The sequence below is a fragment of the Vulpes lagopus genome, chromosome 23 (assembly GCF_018345385.1).
Source record: "Vulpes lagopus strain Blue_001 chromosome 23, ASM1834538v1, whole genome shotgun sequence".
Classification (NCBI taxonomy): domain Eukaryota; kingdom Metazoa; phylum Chordata; class Mammalia; order Carnivora; family Canidae; genus Vulpes; species Vulpes lagopus.
Window position 1 is genome coordinate 54426355 of NC_054846.1, and position 22125 is coordinate 54448479.

The 22125-nt window shown below is 36.0% G+C and overlaps 1 protein-coding gene across 7 annotated transcripts in view; it reads left to right on the plus strand.

Moving 5' to 3' along the window:
- Window positions 1-22125, plus strand: part of OSBPL9 (oxysterol binding protein like 9) — a 170250-nt gene that overhangs the window by 108263 nt on the left and 39862 nt on the right. For 2 of the 7 annotated variants that reach the window (XM_041739145.1, XM_041739146.1), the window contains exons 5-9: window positions 13087-13155; window positions 18088-18183; window positions 18704-18751; window positions 20503-20532; window positions 21384-21434. In XM_041739145.1, the coding sequence (XP_041595079.1) occupies window positions 13087-13155; window positions 18088-18183; window positions 18704-18751; window positions 20503-20532; window positions 21384-21434 (294 nt within the window). Of the gene's footprint in view, window positions 1-3760; window positions 3873-4194; window positions 4352-13086; window positions 13156-18087; window positions 18184-18703; window positions 18752-20502; window positions 20533-21383; window positions 21435-22125 lie in introns of those variants that run through there. The other 5 variants (XM_041739147.1, XM_041739148.1, XM_041739149.1 and 2 more) reach the window with 4 other exon arrangements.

The window sequence follows — 22125 nt, forward strand, 5'->3', positions numbered from 1 at the left end:
AGTTTAATATGAGTACAGTACTGTGGATTGTGATGACTGTCATCTTAACACTTTTCTCTGACTACTGGGAAATCTTCATTTGTACATCACATCGTATGGGGTTATTTGGCCTTTACTTCACACATGTGCACTTTCATGGCCAAGGCTTTTCCGTGACAAGTAGTAGTACTTGGTGCCAACTTGATCATAAACAAAAATTGGCAATGAAATAACTTGGCACCAGTTGGATTTAAGGTTGTTCCTGGAATGATTCAATGTGTAGTTATACAGATTTCTATAGGTTATCAAAAATGAAAATGTAAAAGATTATGGTAGATACTTTTTTAGATCTTTATTTGTTTATTTATTTATTTATTTATAAAGATTTTATTTATTTATTCATGAGAGACAGAGAGAGAGAGAGAGGCAGAGACAGAAGCAGAGGAAGAAGCAGGCTCCACGCAGGGAGTCGGACATGGGACTCGATCCCCGGTCTCCAGGATCACGCCCTGGGCTGAAGGCGGCGCTAAACCCCTGAGCCACCCAGGCTGCCCTAGATCCCAATTTAAAAACCTTCTTGTGGATGTATACTAATTGAGTAGTATAGACTTTTACATTTTTTTGCTTTTGTGCTATAACTTAGCTGATTTACACTAAATGTCTTCTGTGGTTGCTGTTTGGGTCAAGAAGTTCGGTTATAATTGTCCTTATCTATATATGTTTATATTTTAAAGATTTTATTTATTTATTCATAGACACAGAGAGAAAGAGGCAGAGACACAGGCAGAGGGAGAAGCAGGCTCCATGCAGGGAGCCCGATACGGGACTCGATCCCAGGTCCCCAGGATCACACTACAGGTTACAGGCAGCACCAAACCACTGAGCCACCAGGGCTGCCCATATATATGTTTATGTAGGTCACTGTAGACTCCATCCTAGGTGGTTATCAAAGTCACATTACGTTGACAGTGTCCTGTAATTTTATAATTTTTGCCCTTTACTATACATTCACTGTTCATTGGCTTTGATCTCAAGCCCTTAGAGAGAAAGGACATGATACTTTGTGTAAGAATATGGCTGAGTGGAAACTAGAGAGGGCTGGTAGAAACTTCACCAGAAATGCCACTGAATCAATGAGTAAAACATCATTATTCATAAAGGAAATGTGATACAATTCAGATTGCAAATCATTATTGAAGCTGAAAAAAATAATGGTGCCATTTTGAAGCCTTTTTTTCCAAATTAGATACTTCTGTTAATTACATATCTGCCAAACTTTTGTTATAGACAAATACAAATTTAGTAATTAGGTATAATTTTGGGTAGTAACTGAAAAATTAATCTTTAGTATTAGGATACCTTAATTCCACCCTCTTTTCTGTAATGGCTCATGTCTCTAACTGGGTAACTAAAAATAATAGAAATCTTTTGAATACTATTCTTGACTGTTAAGCTATTTCACTGAAGATTAGCGTTTTGAACATACATTTCAATTTTTCAATGTATAAAGATCTATTTGATACCATTGTATTGTTTCTTTTGCCACCTTAGATTTTGTTTTTGTATCATGTAGAAAAATAGATGTTTTGTTTTTCTCCCTTGAAATGCTTTGTTTCCCCAAGAAAATGATTGCCATATAGATGTGTCACCTTTTCCACAGGTAAAATGGTATGGAGAAGTAGCCAGATACTTGGGTTTTCTGTAACAAAGGAAAATTCCCCTAAAAGTTGTTGTTATTGGTATTACTGAGGGCAGATGAATTTCTGGCTCCTAAATTGGAATTTAGGATTCTAGGACTCATTTTTTTAAAAATATTTTATTTATTCATGACGGACACACAGAGGCAGAGATATAGGCAGAGAGGGAAGCAGGCTCCCTGCAGGTAGCCCACTGCAGGACTCGATCCCAGGACCCTGGGATCATGACCTGGGCCAAAGGTAGATCCTCAACCACTGAGCCACCCAGATGCCCCTGGGATTCATTTTTTTTTTTTTTTTAATTCAGTTCTCTTGTCCTAGTGGTGGCTCATCTATCTTGAGCTCTTGGGAAGCATAAGAACAAATGGTCCAGTTGTATAGCTGCTACAGGTTATTTCTTTAACTGCCAGAAATTTATCTTAACTGTACATCTTTTAGAACTTATATTTATGGACATCTTTTAGAACTTATATTTCCTGCCTTCTCTGTATAAAAATAAAGTTTAAATAAAAAAAGTAGCGCATGCTTAATTCAGAACATATGGAGAATACAAAAAGTAATGCTTTTGGTAAATAATTAGGTATATTTGATGTGACCCATGTGCTACACTAGTTATAGAGGATATAAATTGTGAATAAATAACATGTTGTCCTTGTCTTTACAGAGCTCAGTCTAGTATCAAGTAGAAAATAAAAATCATGAGGATTGAAGTTTTAAAAACTATGGTAATGAAATAAGTCATGCTTCTAAAAAATTTTAAGCTATGTAGAAGTGCATAAAATAAAAGCAAAAGCATTTCCCACACTCTTTCTTTCTTTCTTTTTTTTAAGATTTTTAAAAATTTATTTATTCATGAGAGACAGAGAGAGAGAGGCAGACACAGGCAGAGGGAGAAGCAGGCTCCATGTAGGGAGCCCAACGTGGGACTCTATCCTGGGTCTCCAGGATCACGCTCCGGGCTGAAGGTGGCGCCAAACCGCTAAGACACCTGGGCTGCCCTTAACTATAATTAATTAGATATAGGCATTGAAGTGAGGGAAATACCACTGAATTAGTATCAAAGGTTTGTTGTATCGCACGAGGTTTTGATCTCAGTTGGTATACTTTTTCTCTTCTTAATTTGCTTTCTGTTTAAGATCCTTAACTGAATATTTGCCTGAGTTACAAAGCAAGTTCATAGAAAAACTATGAAATTTTCCTACCATTTTGCTTCTTTTGCTACCAAAAGTATTTGTCGTCTGAGATGATACTAGAGGAAAATGTGATTTATATGTGAACATTATTGGGGTCTCTAGCAGAAATAATATTTTTGAAAGTAGTGCATAAATTCTGTTTTGTTTAAATTTTCATTTTAATAGCTATAGGTAAAGTTGGCCTATTTTTTACTTGACTTCTTGACATTTGAAAGACCCCCTCACCTTGGATCTTAGTATTTTTATTTTTCTCAGTTGTTTTTTATACAAAAACAACTTTTATACGTGGGACTCCATCCCGGGATCCCAGGATCCCAACTTGAGCCAAAGGAGCTACAAAAATTAGATGCTTAAGAATTTAGTAGAGTTGCAGATATTATAACCAGAAGGAAAAACAGTAAGAGAAAGAAAATGAGATTGTCCTGCAGAGCAGTAAGTTAATTATGTCTGTGATTCCCTGCATTTTGGATGACTCAAAGTCCTGCTAAGTCCGAACTTTTGGTCTAATTTGTAGTTATGCCATTTGGTTTCTTGAAGCATCTTCACAAGCCACCTACATTCCTTAAATAGCTGTGGGTAGCAGCAAAGCCCCGAAGTTCCCCGGACTGACGAACAAGGCCCCGGAGCTTTGCTTTCCTGGAGAAAGTATCCTCCCCCGTCGCCTGCGCCCCCCCCCCCCCCCCCACGCGTCACAGACAACTTTCCGGAAGGAAGCAAAAGCAGTTATGGAGGTGAAACTTGGTCCCACAGCTGCCCAAATTCTAGGGACAGCGAGCTAGAAGTCGGTGGGTGTAGGGAAGCAAGTTGTCCGCGATGCGTGCTTCCCCAGCCGCCGCGTTCCGGGGATTCCCGAGGCTGAAGGCCGGAGGCCCAGCCGAGCCCCCTCGAGCAAGGCCCGCCCTTCCCGGGGGGTGAGCTCGGCGGGCAGCGGCCGCAGCTCCCGAAGCGTGGGTGGTGGCGTCGCCGTGGGTGCTCCGTGGGTGCTCGGCGCACAGCCCCCAAGGTGAGAGCCCCGGGCAGCGGGGGGGGGGGAGCCGGGGTGTGGGGATCCGGGAGCAGGGACCCGGGGTGCGAGGGAACCGGGGGGTGGGAAGCCGGGGTGCCGGGAGCTGGGGAGCGCGGGGCCGGGAGCGGGGAGCCGCGCCCTCCGCGGGGGGCCTGGCCCGCCCTCCTCTCCACCCAAAATTGTCCTAACGGCCAATCGTCCGTCGCTCACCTCGTTTCCAGCAGGTGACCGGTGTCCAATCGCCAGCGGTTTCTTTGCCAGGAGCCGCCAGGCGCGGCCAATCGGTGCGGCCTCCGGAGCCGGCGGGCGGGGCAGGCGGGAGGCCCCGGGCCGGCTGTGCCCCAGTGGGTGGACGGCCCGGCGGCGGGGGACTCGGCCTGAGGGGGAGGCGGGGGTGCGTGGACGCGGCCCGGCGCCCCGCGGAGGCACAGAGGGCGGGGCCTTGGCGGATGGCTTTCTTGCTGGCCGCTTGCGGAGTGAGTAGACCCCGGGGTCTGGGAAAGGGGCCGTCCCCCCGAGTCCCGGCGTCCCGGCTTTTCCACTGCCCTCCGGGTGAGCCGGCGACCCGGCGCCCGGGCTCTGCTCCCCGGGGAGCTGCCCTCTCCGGCCGAGATGCGCTGGAGCCCGGGCCACGGGGGTCGTTCGCCGCCAAACCACAGGGCAAGACTGTCTCCTCTTTTTTTTCATTTTCCTTTTCGAAAGCGGTCCTGGGCCATAAACACAAAAGTTAAGCTTTCTCGTAATGTGAAAGCTTAATTTTGATCAGTTGCCCATTAATAGAGTCTCCAGTTTCAGGCCAAACATTTTGTTTTGGTTTTGGCACGGTGTGTTTCAGGCTGGCCCAGTAGCTTTTTGTGTGAAATAATTATAGGTGCCATTAGTGAGCTTGCGTGTGGGGAGGGGGATGGTTTTACACTTCTTGAGCAGTTTATGCAAAAAAAATAGTGAAAACTTTGGAATAGTGTGAGGTTCTCATAAAAACTGCAGGGGAAGGTTTAGGTTCTCAGCACAGCTCAGTTATGGGAAGTTGAGTATAATGAATAGTCCAGGAAGCATCTATCAGGCATGCATTTTTTTCAGCATTCATACTGAAACTTCCAAGTATTTTTATTAGGAAGGAGTGACAAATGTATTGAATACTGTACTTCCAAGTATGTTTATTAGGAAAGAGTGACAAATGTATTGAACCAGAAAACTTTCTGCTAATTTGAAGTAACCTTTCGTTTCGCTTGTCAACTTAAATTGTTTACATTTAGCTGTGTTCAGGAAATTAAAAACAAATCGAGTAATTATTTCTCCCGGTTATCAGCAGAGATATTTAGGGATGCAGTTGGCTTTCAGAGCTTTTGTAGTGAAATTTAACTTGGAAGTTCTCGTCCATTGTCTGTGAATCATCTTTCAGAACATTGCCTGTATTGAACTAAATGAAAAACCCTTTTAATGAATAGTATCGATGTCTCTCATTGTCTTAAAAAAAATTTTTTTTAACTTTCATTTTGTGTGCAGCCCAGCAAGAAACAAATTAAAATACTATATTACCTTTCCCAGCTCAGGGAAGATAATAAACTACCAAAAGTCAGACTTTTAGTCTGAGAACTTAAATGAAAAATAAGAAATACCACAGAGAAGCCAGATCTGTGTCCTGGCTGTCCTGAGTTTTTGACAGAGATGGCATTATGCTTGAAGTGCCCCTCAATAAATACTAGCCTGCAAAGGGGCTATTGGTCACATGCATTTTGATGTTTCTGAAGTTTTGGTTGGGATTTTTTTTTAATGTAAAAATATTATATTCAGTAGTAATCTTAACTACCCAGCCATCCCCAAATGCTAAGATGATGAGCGGAGAATTTAAGTTTGGCTCAGGCAGGAAAAAGCATTGTGATCCAGCCATATTCTGTTGGTTGGAAAATCAGATAGTTACATGGTTTACAGTCTAGTACTTGAGAAAGATAATATCAGGCTTTTATTCTGAAAAGCAAATTCTAGGTATCCCCTGGGATATGTCAAGTTCTATCAGTGTTTAGACTTTGTAGTGTAGAGTGATAACTGATATTTATGGGGATTCTATAGAAAAAAAAGACAGTTTTAATGATTACTGTGGTTAGCCTACAGATTGTGTTTAGAAAGATTTTTCAGTAAAGATTTAAACAGATTATGTTTGAAAAAATAGCTGTTAGCCTGAAAATATAATTAAACCATGTATTTCTCCCTAAATATTTTAATTAATTGAAGTTTCAGTATACATAGGCAATTAGTCATTTAAAGCTATTTTCCATTACTCTTACTTTCCAGGTCCAGTCACCAGATCCTGTTAAATTTGCCTTGTTAGTATCCCTTCAATTTGTCCTCTTTTTTTCCACAGGATAATACTTTAATTCAGGCCTTCATCATCTCTCACCTAGACTTTTGCAAAACCTCCTAACTAGTCTTCCCTCTACCTACACTCTTTATCCTGAATCAAATCAGATTGAGTAATTCCTGTGCTTTAAAATCTGTTTTGAATCCGTTTGCCAAACTCAGCTGCCTATCAAGTCCTTCAAGGCCCTTCACAACCTGGTCCTGATTTATCTTTATAGTCTGAACCCAGCTGCAGGTGGGTGCTCTACCCAAGCTGCAGCACTGTGAACTACTAATCATTTATTTATTTTAAAGATTTTATTTATTTATTCATGAGATACACAGAGAGAGGCAGAGACACAGGCAGAGGGAGAAGCAGGCTCCCTGCAAAGAGCTCCATGTGGGACTCGATCCTGGGGCTCCAGGATCACGCCCTGGGCTGAAGGCAGGTGCTAAACCACTGAGCCACCCAGGGATCCCCAAACTATAATCATTTTTTTTCTTTTTTTTTTTTTCTTTTTTTTTTTTCTATTTTTTTTTTCTATTAATCATTTAAAACATGACTTAGTCTCTCAGGTCTTTGTCCTTTCACAGCCTTTCCCTCTTTAATTATAATTTCTCAGAATTCTAGTCAGTAACCCCTCCAGTTCTTCCTTTAGCGTACAGCTCATATGTTGTTCTTTGATGTTTTCCTTCAGGCAGAGCAAGTTAGAGTTACTCTTGTCCTTTGTGTGCTACTATAAACACTTTGTTCATATCTCTATATTATAGTGTTCACTAGGTTGTCCTGTAGATTTTTTTGTTCAGGTGTTTGATTCTTGCATTACACCTTAACTTTAGAATTCAGAGGCCCTTACTCATCTTAGAATTCCCAGGGCCTTTGTCAATAGTCTAGTGCTTGGCACATAGTAGGTGCTCATTGAATACTTGTTAAATGATTAAAATATGTGACTTAATGATATCCTAAGTGTGCAACCCTTTGGCTCACTTGTACTAGAGTTAGATTTATTCCTGTAAAGTAGAAATATTTCCTAAGTCGCCAAGGTCCCTGCTTGCTGCCACACCTGAGAGACAGGATTGGAGAAAACGTTTAGAAACAGTGTTATAAATGGTGAGCAGATTCCCAGGCAAACTCCCCTGCCCCCTAATCTATATGATCTGTAATATGACTTAAAGAATATTAATAGCAGTACCAACGGTAATTAGTTATATGGTAGTTAGTGTCATAGGAGGTCAGAGCATGTTGCTGGGAAGGGGTGAAATTTGAGCTTATTCCAAAAGATTAGGTAATTATCTATATTTGCTATCTGCATTAAAAATGTCCTTTGAAGTCCATGATAGTACTGATAGTACCTCACACAAAACAGATAATCAGTGAATATTCGTGTTGTGAAGGAATGGTTGGTGTGTGTGAGAGAGAGTGGGGGGACAGGGACAGACTTGTCCTTTTACATTAGAGTTCATTTATTTCTGGAGACACCTTTAAGAACTTTGCTTCTTTGCTCTATTGACAGAGCACCTCACTTTGTTTTTTTCAAAATGTGCCATTTCAGTCATTATTCTACTTATTTGGTTGTTTCTTGCATTCCGAAGCCTGTTTTAAAATCTGGTCTTTCTCACTCAGTTTCAAGGTTACACTAAATGATAAAGTTTGCTTGTGTTTTAACATTCTTTGTCATACTGTGCAGGACTTGGCTGCCGTTGGAATCTGTAAGTTCTTACTGTCTTTATTTAAATGAAACTATTTTTTAAGGTAAAAAAGTGGACCCCAGGCTTTTCAAATGTGGTGTAAGGTATTTACTCACTTGATGAACATGGTTATTTACCTGGAGATACTGGCTTCACAGACTCCTAGAACTGGAAGGGATCTTAAAGTTTTAATACAACCTTTACCTAGTTTCATAATGGAGAAAACCGTTTCAGAAAAGCCAAGTGACTTGTCTAAGGTCACATAGAGACTAGAATAACCAGACTAGAGTCCAATGATTCTTGCTCTTTTGACTCTGGAGGGAACCGAGGTGCTACCCTGATGTTGCTCTCCATCAATTGCTCTCCTCACTCTACAAAACTTTAATTTTTTCAGTTCGGCCACTAATTTTTATTTCGTTTCAATTCCTCTGAATCCGAAAAAAATATATTTTCCCAGAGCATATTGTTCCTTATTTGACTTCCTTCTGCTTTCCAGTCTCTTTGTGCTTATACTAACCTCAGACTCTGAGAGTATTACTTTTCTGGTTATTCTCCATTTCCCTGCAGATTCCTTTTTGCTCCAGAAGGCTGACCTGAAGTTCATTCCTTTAGATTCTGGTTTGGGAATAAATACCCCAGCAGTTCTCTCTTTTCTTCTGACACTGCCTCCCGTTGGCTAAGACCAACTGGAGGAGGAGCTACTTAAAGGACACTTTAGTTTTAGTAGCTCCTCTTCCAGTTGGTTCTTGGTAACACTGTTTCCTTCCTTGTTCACTCAGGCTTGGGCTAGACAAGGCTTCCTGCTGTTCCTATTTCCTGGGTACCTCAGCATCCCTTGTCAGTTTACCTAACCCTGCCCTCATTTCTATGGTCACTCCATTAAAGAGAAGTTCAAATATTCCATTTCATTATGCTGTTTCCAGCCTATGTCCACGGCTGTAATACTTTGCCCCTCACATCTCTCTCTCCACATCCTGTACTTCACAGTGCTACCTCTGTAAAACCTTTCTCCTCCTTTCTTCAGTTTTGCCCTCTGATCTCCTTGTACATTTCTAGTAACTCTTATTTTACCATGCTTGAATCAGTTATTTGTAGACAGATGTTATTTTCTCTTATGGATTTGAAACTCCTAGAATAAGGTCTATGGCTGCTTCATCTTGGCATCCCCAAACATCTAGCACAGTGCAGTAGTCAAAAGAGATACCCCCAATGAATTACTGAATTCATATTACTTCAAAACTTAACATACTAAAATACTTAAAGGATTCATGTATTTGAATATGAGTTTCTTCTAGTTATACTTAGAGCAAATCTCCAGTATTTACCTAAAACTTTAGTTTTTGGTAGACCCTTAATAGTAGTGAGACTTTGCTTTCCAGAATGCTGTTAAACTGACGATAGGTAGTAATCTGAGGTCAGAGAGAGGAAGATTGTATTTTTTTCCATCCCATACTAGTAAGCCACTCAGAGCTTATATAGATCTTGGGACGAGTTAACTTATGGCTTTAAGAAAGGTAGAGCCAGGAACCTGACCAACTAACAGGTGAAAAGAAAAACTCTGGCTGATTGCCAATACCATGTAGTCAAATAGTGCTTTGTTAGGGGGAGTGATGTAGTAGGTGTTTTTGTTTTTTAGGAGTTTGCTTTCTTGAATGTTGAGTCATTATGTTAATGGCAGGAAGGATGTAGGAAAAAAATAGGTATTCTGCTTCGTTTTACTGGCTATTTTCTTTTTTGGCATTTATTCCAATGTAGTGTTGATTGCTAATTTTTTAGTGCTTTTTTATTTTCTCCCCAAGTTTGTGCTTTTTATGTGTAAGTGGTATTATAAATTTGTTACACTACATTTTGCTTGGAAAGTTGTACCTGAGCAGCTGTATTGCCAGATTTACTCACAAGACACTTTTAGGATTTTGTAGTTAATTTTAAGAGAATAGGGATCCCTGGGTGGCTCAGTGGTTTGACGCCTGCCTTTGGCCCAGGGCGTGCATGATCCTGGAGTCCCGGGATGGAGTCCCACATCGGGCTTCCTGCATGGGGCCTGCTTCTCCCTCTGCCTGTGTCTCTGCCTCTCTCTCTCTGTGTGTGTCTTTCATGACTAAATAAATAAAATCTTTAAAAAAACAAAGCAGGTAACTTTAAAAAATTTTTAAGAGAATAGTGCTGATTGATTTTGCAAGCTTAAAACAGTTATAAAACTTCTGAAAAACATTTACACACTTGCACAGTTTCCAAATATTTTTATGTAAGCTTTTGAAATAAATATATACTTATTTTTTAAAATCAGACAAATGAATGTATAAAGTAAAAATTTTAAGAGTCCCTGTCTCAAATGGTTCCCTTCCTTAATCCCAGTCCCCAGTAATAATATATGATGGGTGTTGTGTGTTTTATTTCTTGTGTTGTATTTGAGGGGAGTGTGTGTATAAATAAAATAACTTAAAAAATATAAGTTCTATATTATTATTCATGTCTCCATTTACCTAGCATAAATTAAGCACCCAGTTAATATTAATTGAATTCTAACAAAGCCAATTACAGAATTGTAATTGGTTTTCTACATTCAGAGCCTATAAACTCATATTTCATTTAAAATATTTTTTTAAGTAATTGCTGCATTCTGATACTTCAGAGGCAGTCTTACATGCCTTCTACACATTTATATCTCTAAAAGGCTAGTTACATGCTTTATAGAGAAGGAGCCCATAAAATTTATTGTCCAAACTAGAGCACTTTTGAGACAACAGGCATGAACATTCATTATCCCAGACAAACTAAGGTATATGGTCATCCTATTCATGAACTTCAGATTTTTATGTATTTAGATTTTGACAAGACTTTTTACATGACTTTATTAAAGAATAAATTAGAGTCTTTTGAAAAGACAAGCTATCAATGATTTAAAAATAGAGGAAATGGTGCAAAATCCTCCTATTTTGTGCAGTTGTTTGAGTAACCAAGTCACTTTATGGGATCAGTATTTTTGTTTTTGTCTAAGTCAAAAAGTTGCAAAATCGTGTATTAGATAGAGATTATGAAGAATAAACTGTTGTACTAAGATTTAGGATTAAAGTTCATGAATTTTGACACTGATGTCTATACCTGATTCCTGTTTGACAAAATAGCTCTCTTTCCCAACTATATATGAGCAATGCAGATTTGTTTGTGGTATATATATATATTTTAAACAAATTTAGAGACGCCTGGGTGGCTCAGCGGTTGAGCATCTGTCTTTGGCTCAGGGTGTGATCCCGGGGTCCTGGGATTGAGTCCTCCATGGGGCCCCCCCTGTGAGGCGCCTGCCTCTTTCTGTGCCACTCTGCTTCTCTTACTCTGTCTCTCAGGAATGAATTTAAAAAAAACTTTTAAACAAAAGAAAATACTATTTACAAGCCATTTTTTACAGATAAAAGTGATTCTATTTTTTGAAGAGCTAATGTACTTTCATTTCAAAAAATTGGTTTATATTATGGTGGGAAAGGCTTTCTTTATATTGTTTAACCCTTTGTTACCAAGGTAATAATTCAATACAATTTACCTTTTGTGATTCAGGCATAATACCCAATCCTCTTCTGAAAATCTCATGGAATTTTTTTTTTTCTGAACTGTTTCTTATAACTATTTAATGATTTGTATATTGTTCATACCTTTTTTTTATTATTTATTATTGTCAGTTTATCAACTCTACTGTTTTCCTTTTTTAAAGGAACTTTAAATACAATTTAACTTATGCTTACATCCTTTTATTGATTATAGATCTCTATTAATGTTTTATGGTATTATCTGGTTGTTAATCGATTTTGTCTTATCCATCAAATATTCATTGAATGCCCTCTTTATGTTAGGCCCTTATTTTAGAGCCTGGAGATGCAATAATGAATTATGGTTATTTATGATTACAAATTAGGAAGAGGAAGAAGAAAATTTAATCTTGTGTTACTTTACACATACTCTTTCATCTATCCAACAACTTTGAATGACTTGTTATTATGTCCATCCCTAGATGAGAAAATGATAGTGGAGAAAGTAGTTTGGCCAGATCATACAGGTTAGAAAGTTGCAGATTTGGGATTTAAAACTAAATCAGTCTAAAGGTGTGCTCACTTTACCTACAGCAAGTTCCTTCAGGCAGTTTTTAGATTACATTTTAGTCCTCTTATGCCATGAATTCTTTTCTGGTATTATTGTTATTTAAGAGAAAAGTGTAATGGATTGAAGTCAAAAGAATGAGAATCCCAAAAGTCAAAAGAATTTAAATCCCAATTAAAATCCCTATTTCATGATTTGGGTAAATGCTCGTAAAATAGAGTTAATGTCTATTTTCCTGTCTTGTGATGATCAAATTAGAAAACTAAGTGTCTAGCAGAGGTTCTAATACTTGGAAAATTTTTTTTGATATATAATGTACATCCATGGTGAATCCCTGGCGGTAGAGAACTAACTGTTCACTTAGAACTACAGAAAAAGACCTTACCTTTTAGGATATTCTTGGGTTACCTAGCATGCTGGTAAGATAACTATAGCTACCATGTTGATAAAAGAGAACCTAATTTGGAGCCTTAGATTTTTAGAACATTGACTTAAATGGAAAGTAACCTGAAGTTACAATGAAGGAAAGCATTTAATATTAGGCTCAATTTTGTTAACAGTTTCAAATTGATCCTCAAATGAATTGATAGTTGAGTATTCTTTAGGATTAAAAATAGAAATTCTTGCTGTGAGAAATTCTGTATACCTCTAAATCCTGTTCTTCATTTACCTGAAGTGGATAAAGCATAGAGACGATAGGGATTATAAATGCTTAGGAATTTTCAGTAATCCAAGGAAATAACAGATTAGTATATTCCACATAAAATCGTGATCTTATTAATATTTCGGGTTTCTTTAATACACATTTTTCATCATTAAACCAACTTGTAAGGCATTTAGTAAGGAGACAAAATGGTGTCACTTCTCAAAAAACTTAATTTGCTAACAAATTTCTAAGGAACAGAAAAGTCAGTAAGTTTGACATAGTGTGTTCTTTTTTTTTTTTTTTAACTTACCACTTGCTGCTCATGTACCTACTTTTCCTCTGAATAGTTATAGATTTTTCTCTTATTATTCCTTTACTTAATTATTGATGTCAGACTCACAGCATGGTAAAGTAACTTTCTATTCTCTCTTTTCCTTACTTTTATGGAAGATCAGTACCACACTTGCTTTTTTCCAGTCTTCTGGTATCTCTCCAGTTCTTGAATTTTCAAAAATAATTGTAAGTGATTCAATTGTAAGTATGCTCTATACTTCTTTCATTGGATGAAAGCATATCTGTGATGCATGTCATCTCAAATTGCTAATTGTGAACATAAGCTTTCCAGATATTCTCATATTTTAGTCAAAATGACATTTCTGCAAAGTTTTCATTATTTTAATTACAGGGTAATTGTTTTGCTAGTTTTTAAAAATCATCTACTTTTGTCTGGATTCGTGTTTATTTTTCATTAGGAGGCTTATTTTCTTTGATGTTTTTCCTTTATTAAATTTTTAAGCTGTTACTCCCTTCTATGGTTCTACTACTGATAACTTATTCTATGTTCTTGTTATTCTGAACTTTTCTATGAGACTTATATGAACTGATTTCTCTATTTCTAATTATTTTTTCTCCTTTTGCAACATTTTTATTATATACTGTTTTTTCCTATGTAAGAGAAAACATTGAATATAGGGTCCTTAGTCCTTTACGTTTTTGCTATAAAATAAGATTTGATATGAAAATAATTACTCATTTGTTAATTTCTTTTTACAGTATTGTTATTCAGCCATAGCCCTTCCTGTTCTGTGTTATTCTCCTCAGTTCCTCAAATTACTCATGACTTTCTTATTTCCTGATTCTGACCTCAACAAGACCTTAAACTACCTTTAACCACCACTGTTTATTACTCTTCCCGTCACCAGGAATTACTTTAAAAGCTCTTACTCCCTGCCTCAAAAATTGCCTCCTGTACTGTTATACTGAAAGAATACCTCTACAAAGCAACTACAATTCATATGTATTTCAGACAGTTCTAAGGACATCCTTGCAATACTTTTTTTTAAATGGAGGTGAAGTATTTGGTTATATGTATGTATAGTGTTTAATATCCTAACTAAAGTCATTAATAGGAATTCATTTAATTTTGTAGACATTTGTTAGTTTTGAAGTACCTTCCGAGAAGTTGAGGTATTTGATATAGGTATTAGAAAGATAGTAGGAAGTATTTATATGCAGCTTTGAGGCAGTTTGATATTCTTCTACCAGTCTAGATACTATTTTTGAAGTTGGGTCAGATGTTTCTCTCTTGATATATTTTAAACTAGATGAAAAGATTCTAGCTGATGTAGAGTCATGTGGTACTCCTCTTTAAAAATGTACTTTAACTTTCTTTCTTAGCAAAGTATTCTTGAAGACTAAAGACTATTTTGTTTTTAGTATATTTGCCACATAAATTTTTTTTCCTTTGCACTGATTTCTAATTTTATGGATTTATCTTAATTTATAGATTGGGTTTAATTTCTATTATATTTTAACTCTTTTACACCACAGACCATTTACCTTTATTCTCTGTAATGGTTGTGTTTGACTTAAACTTTAAATGAATTCACACAGAAGTCGTCTTTTGAGAACTATGGTGCATCAATATAGTAAATTAGGGAGCAGCAGCAACATAACTGCCAAAAGTGCAACATAATCACTTTGGTCACAAAGTGTCTACAAGGGACATGGACAAAAAAGAAGGAAAGACATACATGAAGAAAGGAGTGAAGGAGTAGATAAAAGGGAGGAGAAGGAGAACAGAAACGCAAAAGAAACCTAGGGAGAAGTCATGGGGAAGACCTATGGCACGCCATCAGCAGTTGTCAGACACTGCAATCCATGCCACATACATTTATTCAAAGCTGAACTAACCCTGAGCAGTATAGTTTTGGATGAGTGGCATAGAGAATGTGTATCTGCTTGACTCCCAACCTGCTTGTTCTCAAGAGCTATTACAAGATGTCCCTGTAAAAAGTATGAAGTCACACCCTGTCTTAAAAGGATCTGCCCTGTTCTGAGTTCTTTTCAAAGGAAGATAGACCACTCTCAAATGGTGTAAAGGACTATATTCTGATGATTTGTTTTAAAACAAAACCATTAAAAAGGACACGAGTAAGTGTAGGGTTTTATATTGTAAATGTTGGATAGAAAGAGCAATACTTAGGATTTCAAGGGAATTTTTATGAAATAGTATATGTTAGGAGGTAATGAGCCCCTTGTCTATTAAGCTACTCAAGTGAAGATTAGAAGACTTTCAAAAACATTGTAAAAGTAACTTCTTTGAATAGGAAGTTGGACAAGAAGGCATTTTTTTTTGTGTACTATAAATCATAATATGTAGCAAAAACTTTTATTTCTTGTGTGCATTATTCTTACAAGATTTGAGGAAACAGTTTAATTACTATCGGTTGTCTATGTTATTGATAACTTTGTGAATGTTTTATTGATTGCAGATAGGGCAACTATATATGTAATTTTTTTTGTTTTTTGTTTTTTTTGTTTTGTTTTTTTTTTTAAGTACACCAAAGATTTATGGATTACTGTGCAAGGAAGTTTAGGCCAGTTCTGAGACTTTATGCTAATAACTCTAGTTATAACCACTTGTTATACGTTACATAAAAACAGATTGGTGAGTAGATCTTTGACTTGGATGTTATGATGTGTGGAGTTTATTCTAAGGTTAAAGGAATGAGGAAGACTATCTAGAGGCAGGTTTGAGAAGAGAGCCAGAGTGAGGTTCTAGGATTATAGCAACATTAAGGAGTTGTTTTTTAAGAATTAATTTAGATGGGTTTTATATCTCAGTAATTTGAATGTTTCCATTTGTTTACTGGTTTCCATCTGTTTTTAATCAGATAAGAGATTTGTTCAAAAGGATGTGTTAATTAGATTTTTACAGTGGTAGTTCTAAATGGATTCAAAAGAGGGAAACTTAAAAATCACTTTTTCTTATTTACATGCTTCACTTTTTATTCATTTATGAATGTGCCATTGACCTTTTTAATATCTAGCAAGCATAACATATTTTACGGGTTTTAACTGGATCTTATAGTTATTAATAGTTATGTTATATTGCTGTGTGAAACAAAACAAAAACTAAGCCAAACACTTCTAATTTTTTCTGTAGTACAGTAATATGGAAGGAAATCACTCCCTTTTTTTGTAATACAGTACTATAGTGTCTCCAAAATGCTAATAATTGATTTATCTTTCCTTTTATGCATCCTTTATTATCATACTGTATATAATAAGTGTTCTTAATAGAAAGCTTTTTGGTTATCTTTAAAAATGAAGATGTTGGGCAGCCCCGGTGGTGCAGCGGTTTAGTGCTGCCTGCAGCCCGGGGTGTGATCCTGGAGACCTGGGATCGAGTCCTGGGTTGGGCTCCCTGCATGGAGCCTGCTTCTCCCTCTGCCTGTGTCTCTGCCCCCCCCCTCTCTGAATCAATCAATCAATCAATCAATCTTTAAAAAATAAATAAAAATGAAGATGTTTATAGTTTTATTACATACATTATTATGATTTTTCTTCAACTTTGTTTTTTTGTGACATCTCACCGAGAAGGGATTTTTCAATACTCATTTTAAGCAGTTTCTTTACATGTATGTCGGGGGGAAAAGCAAGCTGTTAAATTTTGTTAGTTTTGAAGAAACTTGAAAAAGAAAATATATTTTACAAAATAAGTTGATTTTCCCTGGTCTACTATGACTTAGGGTTTTGTTTAAATTTTTTTTTTGTTTTTTTGGTTTTTTGTTTTTTTGCTGTTCAGATTCAGAATTTGAATTTTAGTTTGGCAAGAACAACAAATAGTAATAGTAATTGATAGTGTTAGTAATTGTAGTCTTTAGTAGAGGTAGTAGCTGCCACATTAATAATAGTATGAGGAGAATGATTATATTTGGCAGATAAGAAAACAGCAGCTTAGAGAGACACAATATCTTGTTAGTGGCTGAGCTGCAATTAGAGACCATGCTTGCCAACCCATTGTTGTTTTCCATAATACTGTACAATCTCAATCTGGTGTTTGAGATAATGGCTGTAAAAGTGCTTTAGTAATAATAAAGTATTGTGCAAAGCTTAGGTGTTGATATAATATACAATGAACTCTGGCCTCCATTTATTAAAATGAGGAATGTGAAAATAATCAGCATGTTTTGACCAAGAAGTGAAAATCAAGTGTGGTATGTTGAACCACTGTATTTTGCCCATTCAGTACAGAAGTTTGCGGTTGGGTTGGGATTGTGACATTAGTGTTTCGGGACCCTTATTTTATTTCCCTGTTTAATGCATATTATTTGGGCGTGCAAATATAACAAACTGGTAGTCTTGTTCAGTCTCCCAAATTTTTGTCTTTTATACCCAGGATTGTTGTGTTTTTCAGAGATGATTAAAAACTCAAGTTTCTTTTGAGTAAAGTTAAAACATAGGAATCATGCTCTTGAAGTTTAAAATTTTTTATTATACACAAAGTAGGACATGCAAATACTGGACTGTTAAACTGAGAAATAAGTGGGCCCCCTAAATAAATAAACATTTACACCATGTCCAGAGTGTAGTGTTCATGCCAAGGGTGAATGTGAGTAGGAAACTTAAGACAAAAGTGTTGTCAATTTCACTTAGAGGGCCTTCTTCTTAGAAGAGGTGAGAATTTTGAGATTCTTTTTTCTTTTAATAAGGGAGGAGGAGAAGGCATCAGAACTAATGGGGTGGGTTAGGGGATGGGAGAACTAACTAGAGTATGAAGTTAAGATTAAGGGACTGGAGGAATCCAACAAAAAGTGGAGGTAAAATAGGAGGTAATCTAGGTGGTAATCTAGGTCCTTCAGCTAAATTACTGGTGCTCTGGAGGTTACTGGAAGTAATTTTGCAGGAGAGAGGAAAGTGATTGAAGAGCAGGGTAAATCCTAATTTAAGCAGCAGCACGTGTTTGATAAGGGAACAGCTAGAAGTTCATGAGAGAGATTGATGTATCACTATTCTTGGATAATTTAAGTATACCTATTATTTATATAAAAGTACTATTTTTATTTTAAAAATTGAAATGTCATATATGAAGGATGAAGTATCTTCTGTACTGTTAAACATTGCTAGGGTTCTGGTAGATTTATTACAAATTTTCTTTTTCTCTAGGGTTTGGATTCAGGATTTGTTCCTAGTGTCCAAGACTTTGATAAGAAACTTACAGAGGCTGATGCTTACCTACAAATCTTGATAGACCAATTAAAGGTATGGTGTTAGTTTATATACTGAATTGGTATAAAGTAGTAAATGTTATTAACAAGCCTGATTTTGAGTGTAAAAAATTATCTGATTTAAAGCTGACATACTAAAAGATCTGGGTGATTTATTCAAAGATCTTTGCCTTTGAGTATATTGATAAGTAGTGTGTGTGTATAATGTACTTTTTTGTCATTAAAAAAGTAAATACATAGACATAATTAGAACATTAGCATGTTCTGTTTTAAAATTCTGTGAAACTGGTAAATTTTAAAGTAGCTCAATTTCTGAGACCTTGGTTTTTCCATTTTGAGGAGGAGGGTTGGGGGAGGTGATTTCTCTAACTTCATTTATCATTAATGAAATTGTCTCCTTCAGTTCCTACTTTAAAATTAATTACAAGCAAAAGTCCTGGGAAGCAAATGGCTTGTTGATAAACTTGGATGTATGCTTTTTTCTATGTTTAGTAAATATATACAGTATAGTAAAATGGCTTGATACTATAATCATTTTCTTTTTAATCCTGTAGCTTTTTGATGACAAACTTCAAAACTGCAAAGATGATGAACAGAGAAAGGTAAGTTCTATAGTCATTATTTTGCCTTAACTATTTTAAAACCAAGAGCCTTTTAGAGAACAGAAGGACCTCAGGGGTTTTTGGCTACTATGATAGTACTACTGACTATTTATGATGGTACTACCATATAGAATTCATGGGGAGTTTTCTGGTGATTTTCTATGTTGATTTCACAATTAAACAAAAATTTTAATGTGATGCCCTTTTTGTGAGTACCACCTTCCTAGGATTAAGTTCTTTCCTTTTGAGGTTTTAAATGTTGAAGACAGTTATTTTATTAAATTGATATGTGGTCACTTTAGATATTAGTAAATCAGCTGGTAAGAATTTACAGAATAAGCTGGAAGCCACAGATGAGGAGACAAAACGAGGATTGCTTTATTATTATTTTTTTAAGATTTTATTTTTAAGCCACTTCACTATACCCAACTTGGATATAAAAGTTGCATGCTCTATCTACTGAGCCAGCCAGGTGCCCCCTGAGTGTTGCTTTAAGAGTGGTTCCACTACTGCCCCCCCACCCTTGAATTTCTGAGAATTACTTTGTAGTTTGAATATTGTTTTCTTTTTTCCAATTAATGTATTTCCTCCTTGACTAGGTTTCCTAATGCAGTATCATTTATATTTTTGTGTTTCTTTTGACCATAGCTTTGTGTCTGGCTCTTTTATACTTTGGTAATAGTACTTGTAGTAACTCATGTTTAGCTCCCCTTCCATTCTAAGGTTTGGAATTTAGCTCCATTTCATTTTTAAGCAACTAGTCAAAGTTTAAGGTGATTCTAAAAGAAGTGTTTTTTTGAAATTTTTTACTTAAATTGAATTTAATTAACATATAGTGTATTATTAGTTTCTGAGGTAGAGTTTAGAGATTCATCAGTTGCATATAACACCCAGTGGTCATTATATCAAATGCCTCCTTAATGCCCATCATCCACTTATCTCATCCCTCACCCACATCCCCTCCAGCAAACTATAGTAAAGAGTCTCAAATGGTTTATCTCCCATTCTGTTTCCATCTTATGTTATTTTTCCTTCCCTCCCTATGTTCATCAGTTTTGTTTCTTAAATTTCACCTATGAGTGAAATCATATGTTTGTCTTTCTCTGACTTTCTTATTTTGCTTAGCATAATACACTCTAGCTCTATCCACGTCATTGCACATGGCAAGATTTTGTTCTTTTTTTTTTTTTTTGATTTTGTTCTTTTTGATGGCTGAGTGATATTCCTCTGTGTGTATGTGTGTGTGTGTGTGTGTGTGTGTGTGTGTGTGTGTGTGTATCTATACACACACCACTGCTTTATCCATTCATCTGTTGATGGACTTCTGGGTTCTTTTCATGTTTTGGCTATTGTGGAGATTGATGTTATAAACATTGGGGTGCATGTGCCCCTTCAAATTACTATGTAGAACAAATATTTTTAAAGCACATAGTGAGTCTATAAAAAAGACAGCTTTTTTCCATATAAGGAATAATAATGTTTTGTGTTATTATTTAATGTTTTGTGTTATTATTACAAATCTTGAATCACACGAATCTTATTTGAGGATTTAATCCATAAATGTTTGAATTTTTGTTTAAATGTTTAAGTTTTTAAAAGTATAACAGAAGGTACTCCCATCCCAACTTGCCTCCACTTGCTTGGAGTAATGGGTACATTTTGGTAAAATTCTTTAAATGACCACTAAAAAACAGTGATGGTACTTCTTTGGGCTTTTGATTATTTTCATTTAAACTTCTCATTTTTCACAGAAAATTGAAACTCTCAAAGAAACAACAAATGTAAGTTATGTGTTTAGTAAACTCTAAAACTCTTTGCATTAGAAAGTGCTTTAAGGTGTTATTTCTATTTTAAACTGCTGCTTAAATTAATAAATTGCTCTGTTAATAGGAGCAATTGAGATTTTAATTTTTATAAATTTTTGCAACGGTGTTTATAATTTTATAATTTTATAAAGGAATTAAAAGGACTTGAATAATCTAACTAAAATTCATTTTATATACCATTTTATCTGTTTCTGGTCTTGTCTAAGATCCTTGGATAAAAGGTGTCATCCGTGCACAACATATATTCTCTTTTCTATAATTAAAACATATTGTGATTCAAGTTTTCTGATGTACTGGTCTTCTGACATTATATAATAGGCTACTAATAAGATTTGTAGTTTGACAAAAGCACTTTTAATAACAGGCAAAGTAGTAGTATTCTAGGTTCACCTATATTGTGATAGATCCTTTAACCTTCATAATTCCATAAAAGTCTTGAATAGATGTTTTAGAAATTTACACTGGGATTGCTTGCTATTGATCTAAGAATTTGGAAGTTAATCAGACTCACATCTTTTTCTTTTTGAAGAAAAGAAAAACCAGTTCTATTTTTCTATTGAAAAACCAGTTAGAATGGTATTTAGTATAAATGAGCAATTTTTTTGCATTCTTTATAGAATTGCTAATGATAACTTCATCTGACACTATCAGTGTATTAGAACCCACTGAATATTCAGAGAGGGTATTTGTTGTGTATTATGGAATTAAATCCTGTACATCTGAACTGATTTTTTTTTATAAGCTTTAATGTCATATGACTGTTTTATTTGATGCAAGATCCTAAAATCAGTGTTCTGTTTTTACAGAGCATGGTAGAATCAATTAAACACTGCATCGTGTTGCTGCAGATTGCTAAAGTAAGTAAATTTTACTTTTTATTACTTGCATTTAATGAGATTTAAAAATTATAATGGTGTTTTTCTTTAATAGAAGACGACTTGTTTCTGAAATATATACTTTTCTACAGTAAATTGTATTGTGAGGTTCCTGGTACTATTGAACAACTGTTGTACTGGGATATTACCTTGGTAGCATGTTCCTGTTTTTGACATGGTAATTTCTGACCCAATGACTGGGAAGGAGGGGAGCACATTTGAATTACTTATCCCTTTGTTCATTTTATACATTATCACTACTTGGAGCAAGGATCTATTTTGTAAAACCTTTCACAGAAAAGTTTTTCTTAGAAAAGAAATTAAATTTTAGCAAGAGTTCTTTTTCTCATGCATAATAAGGAGTATTAATAAAGATACATATTTATTAATTGTGTTGTAGATTTTTTTTCTGGTACTAAACTACATTAGTGAACCACTACTTTAAATTGCTGTTCTTTATTCATACCACAAAATGTATTTTGAATTGTTGTGGTTCAGTAAAAATTTCATGGCTATTGTGCCTGCTTTTCTGAAAAATGTTGGTGTATTCAACTTAAATATAGATTTGATTGCTTTGTATTTTGCAAAATAAGCATTTTAGTGTTTGAAAATAAGAATTAAAAAGGAAATTCCGCTCCTGTTATTTCTACCTGACTGTACCTCTGTATTTCCA